Source organism: Oxyura jamaicensis, chromosome 21 (assembly GCF_011077185.1).
Source record: "Oxyura jamaicensis isolate SHBP4307 breed ruddy duck chromosome 21, BPBGC_Ojam_1.0, whole genome shotgun sequence".
Classification (NCBI taxonomy): Eukaryota; Metazoa; Chordata; class Aves; order Anseriformes; family Anatidae; genus Oxyura; species Oxyura jamaicensis.
Window position 1 is genome coordinate 6,214,644 of NC_048913.1, and position 6,000 is coordinate 6,220,643.

General features: G+C 51.5%; 1 protein-coding gene across 1 annotated transcript in view; it reads left to right on the forward strand.

Annotated features, from left to right (window-relative positions):
* The window catches only part of LOC118177114 (putative uncharacterized protein C1orf196), a 111,189-nt gene extending 105,605 nt beyond the window's left edge, over positions 1-5,584 (forward strand). Inside the window, exon 3 of the mRNA XM_035344525.1 lies at positions 5,408-5,584. Coding sequence (XP_035200416.1) covers positions 5,408-5,434 — 27 coding nt within the window. The 3' untranslated portion in view covers positions 5,435-5,584. The remainder of the gene's footprint in view (positions 1-5,407) is intronic.
* Positions 5,585-6,000: the final 416 nt, after the last annotated feature.

The following is a 6,000-nucleotide window of genomic DNA, read 5'->3' on the forward strand; positions in this document are numbered from 1 at the left end:
CCGTTCTATTTTATTTCTTTTGGTCAGAAAAGATAATGTTTATTAAAAAAAAAAAAAAAAAGTAATTTAATGTAAGTGAAATTAGGGTAATTGCTAATTATGTGACTGCAAATGAGGCGGATCTTAATCTTGAGGCAAGCTGGACTGCTGAACAGCCAGGTTGGATGGAGAGCCATCGGGAAGGCAGGAAATGGGGCAACCGGAGCAGGGGCATCCGCGCTGCTCGTCCTGGCTTTTTGGTCGAGTGGGACGGAAGGAGCGTAAATAACCCCGTGTTTCCATACCGCCTGTCCCAGCAGCTGTACTGCACACGCCTCGGGTCGTGCCTCGTCTCTCGGGCTTCACCTCCCAGGTTTTGTCGTACCCGCCTCTGGCCAAGCTGCGCTCAGCGTCTCGGCACAGCTCCGCCGTGGGCTTTTCGTTGGTGGGGAGAGGTTTTTGCTTTTTTGTGCGCGCGCTGGAAGAAAGTTAATAACGTGAAAAATTGCCCTGAAGCAGAGTGCTGCGTTATGGAGTCACTACCTTCCTAGGATAAACATATTGCCCTCATTCGGGATGTGGGTATCGGAAAAATGAATAGCTCTGTGGATATATCTATCTTTGTATCTATAAAATCTACTGACAGGGAGCAAATACGGGAGCTTGGCAGCTGTCCTGCTCTGTGTAACGGCCATGGATGGGTTTTATGTGCATCACCTTCCTAACGTCCCCCTCCTCCCAGCTGGGCTGGCTGCGCAACTGGAAGCTTGTCCTGAGGAGCCCGGGGGTGATGGATGTGCTGGTGCTCGGTGATGGATTTAGGATTTTTTAGGGAATTCATCTTTTTAAAAAAAGTTTTGCATCCCTGTTTTTTCCCTGTCCCCTCTGACACCTCCCGTAGCACCCCCTCTTTGATGGCGATATTCCTGGCACGAGAACCTCCGCTTCCCTTCGGGTCCTCCTTGCTCCACCAGGCCTTCGTGTGAAGGCATTTCCCTTTGCTCCACTCTGCCAGATTTGGGGAAAACTTCCCAGCTTTCAAGAAAAGCTATTAACAATATCAGTAATTTTCTCCAACTCCTTTTCACTGCAGCTTCTCCCTGGCCCTGGGCACCTTGGAAATAGCTTTCCCCCGGGCTGGCTGATAAGCCTTCCATCCTCCTTGCTATCAGAGGCCCAAGCTCCTCGCGATGTGCCGGCTGATGCCCGCTGCTGTCAGTCTGGGACTGCAGATTACTCACAGACCTGTGGCAGCTCGCAGCCGGTCAGATTTATCTCAAATTTTCCCCCAAAGCGGGGGAATTGATAAGAAAGCCTTGACCAGCCCGGGGATGCCGGCAGAGCAAAGCACCTTTTATTTCAGGACATGCCAGAAGCAGAACTTGCACGGACGAAGGTGCAGATACTTCATGGGGTGATGTAAAGCTGCTCCTCCAGACCCAAACCAGCACCCTAAATGAGGAGCTGAGGGAAGGCGACCCCTGGCACCGTGCTGCCCGGCAGGTGGGCATTGCTCCACGGGCTGTGCCTGGCTCCCCAGGCGCTGTGCTGGGGAAAAAGGAGCAGCGGGAGGCACGGGGACGGCTCTGGGTCTTGGGGCTGCCGGATAGCAGACACAAAGTAAAACGCCCGCCTGAGCTGACAGCCCCTCCGTTTGATCTCTGCCACGGGCTGACTGAGGGCCAGGATTCTTCAAAGGCTGCTAATCGCCTGGGTATTGATTTTATACTAAGATGCTTTATCACGCTTGCAGTTGCGTGGCTGTGGGTTGTGTTTTTTTTTTTTCTCTCTTTCTTTTTTTTTTTATATAATCTATGTCAAAAGGCAAAAGGACTTGCTTAGAAGAAGCACACCCCCTCCCCTCCCGTGGCTGGGTGCTATGTCTGGGTACACCGACCACCGGCAGGCTTCACTAAGAACCCGCCAGTTACCCAGAATGGGTGGCGGTGCAGGATCTAAACGGCGGGTTTTTGAACGCTGCCCTCAGGTAGGAAACGTGCTGAGCCCGTCTGAGCCGAGACAGCACCAACAGCCGGCCCCCGCGCTTAAAGCTCGGCACCCCCTGCTTTTTAACCCTGCTCGCTGCACCTCCGGCTGGTTCGTTTTGGAGCTCTGCCCATCGCGTGAGGATGAGCGCTGCCGAGCGCAGAGCTCCACGCGACCATCAATAACGCTGCCGTCATTTAGCCACCAGCATCCAGGTGTATGCTTAGAGCTTTCGTAATTCAGTGGGAAACGCAATCGCGTGTTTGTTGTCTTGTGCAATACAGGCTCAGTCCACCCTGCTGGTAGCAGCTTGCGGGGGGGAAAGGAGGCTGGTTTCCCATGCGTTGTGCCCTTCCAACCCCGTTTCCAGTTTGGTTTGCTGGGGAGGGGGGGAAGGGCTGTTGTCCCACTCATTTTCCCCAGGATATTTTTGACCACGGTTGCACTGGATGGGTGCAGATGTTTGTTCCCACCTCCTGCCCAATTCAAGGCGCCGGTCGTGCCTGCGATCTGCCAGCCTCAAGCAGGGGAAGCATCTAGAGGGTCATGAAAATTCAAAGGCATCTGAATTTCACCCTGCCTCCTGCTAATGTCAAGACTTGATAGGAATTGACTTCACGGGACAAAGAAGCTGTCAGGCGAATGCTGATGCTGTATTAATGGTAGGGTGCATTGACCCACCCAGCGTGTCATCCTCGTTGCCAAAGGAAACACAGAGGCAACCCATAATCACCTTCCTCGCTTCTGCCCCACTAACACCTAATTTAAGTATATGTTTGTCTGCTGATGGATCACAGGATTTTTTCCTGGCACCTATTATTCTGCTATCCGAGTGGTTCAGAATCTCCCCGTCCACTGAAGTTTTTTATGTGATCCCTGTAATAGCAGCTGAGCAGCTGGTGAATTGGGTCTGCAGAGCAGATGTCTCCGTGGACTTCCCCTTCTTCTCTTCCCAAGAGCTGATTCCTGGCTGTGGGACTCGATCTCCCAAATCACCCCTGCACTTCTGCAAAAGCCAGCCCCGTTTTTCCCCTCTCATTTGTGACCGGGGAAGGAAGGTGAAATGGCATTTAGCATGGGCTTAGCCTGGTGCGCATTCTCTTTGCTTCTTATTTCTCTCTTCACCTATGGAAAGGTGTTTTGGAAATTCAAGCGGTTTTACCAAATTAGCATGCAGCTTTTCCCCTTGCTACCAAGCATGAGGGCGTCGTGCATGCACGTTTTGCTCTGCGTGCCCTCTCCTTGCTCCTCGTGCAGGATACGCGCTCCCACCGCAGGCTCTCGTGGCCACCACCGTAAGGAAGCCGAATCATCGCAGCACCGTCATTGCCGTCACTTCTCCGTGCCACGGAAGGAGCATTTCACGCGTGGTTTGCAGCAGGGGATGTGTCCAAACAGCAGGATGGAGTTTTGTCATGGTGTCCGTACCGACCCTGGGGATGAGGAGGAGGAGGAGGTCACCCTGCAAAGAGCTGCAGCACCTCAACAGCGTTTGGCCCTGCTAGTTTTGCCAGCTTAATTCCCCTTTCAGATGCATATGGGGTAACCCTGATCTGGCGAGGGGGGGTGTAATGGTCCCTAGGTATCAGCCGGGGAGAAAACCTGGTGTCTTCCCATAAAAGTTCAAGCCTAGGCTGGCCGTACAAGGATTCATCGGATTGCTGCAATTCATTAAACAAATGTTGGGTTTAACAGAGCTGCACATAAAGGCTGGTGCCATCGATGCGCTCAGCTGTGAAATATGCTATGGAAGTCATTTGTTTGCGAGGGGGCTCGAAATCTGCTTCCTATTAACATAAAGTGGGTTTACTGGAGACAAATCCCTCGGATCGCATTTTTCTCTGTTCCCCCTTCCCAGGGGGATTCCTCCAGGTTCGCGCTGCGGTAACTGGGGGGTGTCCGCGCCGGGCACTAGGATCTCGGGTTGCTTTTGCTGCGTTCACCTCCTGTCTGGCCACAGCAAAGTAATTCCCCCAGCTCGGGACACTTTACAGCCAGGAAGGGCTTTGTTTGGGGGGTCCCCTCTAAAGGTCAATGGGACGCGTTCACCCGCACAGCAGCTGGGATGGGGACGTCTCCCTGGGGCAACCAACACTGACCCCAACGCGGAACCTGCCCATCCTTGGCTAGTGACCCCCTTCATATGATGTATTCCCTCCGTAATTTATAAACTGAAGCACAAAGTTTTGGGCTTTGGCACATCCGCAGGGCTTGCATTAGGATGCCGCAGTAACTCCAGCGGGGGAAGAAAAGAGCCGGTGCTCAAAACTTTAAGAGCAAGGGAGGGGCTAAACGCACTTCTAAATACACAAATAAAAATGTGGCCTTTGTAGGTGGATAGATGTAGGCTTTAGCAGCTATTGTAACTTGGGTGGAAATAGCTTAGAAAAAGTGCTAGAAAAGTTCCCTAACTTCAGGCACAAGTTTGCTGGTCTCGTGGATGGTGGGATTTTTTGGGGGTGTGCTTTCTTTGCGAATAAACGGCTGCGCAGATGCCTCTGGTGCCATTTGGGACAGGCCATTTGGCACCGTGGCAGGGCATGGCACGGCGAAATGCAGGAGCAGCTCAGCCCCCGGGCTCGTCCCAGCCACGGAAAGGCAGCTCCGGAGGCTGCGCTGGAGGAGGCTGGTGATGGTCGTGGCCTTTTCAGCTGGGAATTGTTACTGCAAACAGATACGTTGAGCAGATGAGGAAATAATGTAAATACACCGACAGAAGGCCCTTTTTTTTTGCGCTGGTGGAATGACACACGAGCAGATAAAAAGCCATCAGCAGAATTTACATAAGCCCACACAATCTCAGAGGTCATCGTTCTGGAGGACGACATGTAGAAATTCATTTTTATTAAATTCTGGCTGATTGTTTAATTGGAAAAGAAAGGATTTAATTGAATCAAGTCAAAGGGCCGTATTAGATTACGTTCATTCCTAACACAAAAGGCTTTCTCCATTTAGTTAAAGCGGTTCCTTTGCATACTGTACGTATTAAACTACAGAAAGCGGTAATCAATAGCAAATGGAAGAGCTGGGAAGGCTCGAGCAGTGCCCGCGTGCTGCCCAACCCTCTTCCATCTCCTCAACCTCCTCATCTTCCCTTTACCGAACTTAGGCTGAAGCGAGAGCAGGGCGGGCAGCGTTCTCAAACCTTCCCCCGTCCGTGTTTGTGCCATCCAGGTATTCATAAATAGCAAGCTGGAATGTGATGCTACTACGGGAACGTCACCCAAAGCCGAGGGGGTTTTCAACATTTCAAGGACAGCCTTGCAGAAAGACCCGCACCATGAGGGACTCCCATCCCTTGGGGACACCGCGGAGCTGTTGTGCACCCATAAAAGCTAGAATAATACCAAAAAAAAGGCAATTTGGGGAAATAATACGTTTCTAATTTTGTCTATTTAATTAGCTCTCAATTATTTTTTTTTTGTTAAATCAAAGCTAATAGGAGAAAGGGAATAAATTCATTTCTTAATGCTTTCGTTTCATCCCGATCTTGAGGACTTAAGCAAGGGCTTCGCCTTCTCACCAGGAATCAGCACGGCCCCAAGTTACCCTCAGGGCTGGTGCTTGCGGTGCACCTCCCGGCCGTGGTTCCAGCCCCAAAGGGACCCCAGCAAACCCCACGGCACCGGCGGTGCCGCTCGGGTGCACGCGGCCAGCCCGGTCCGAGCTGCGCTGCCTCCCGCAGAGCTCGCTGATGCCTCGGGATCGCTGCACTCTCCGGCCAGGGGGAAGCTCAGAGAAACCAAATCTTGCTTTGGGATCAAAATCCATTTTAAATGGACCCAGCTGTTCCCTGCGGGGACAGGAGGAGGTGCACGGGAGGGGAGAAAATCTGCGGAGAGGTCTTCAGGGTAATCTCAAAAGGACTTCAAGCAACAAGGGAGATTTTTAAAGCCAAGTTATTAATATGTGGAGCCCACAGCAAAGTTTAAGGAATGTTTATTTATTTATTAGATACCATACACTAGCGTAGAAATTCTCTGGCACTGGTAAATTAAAAAAAATAATAATCAAGCACTGCCAAAACAGCGACTC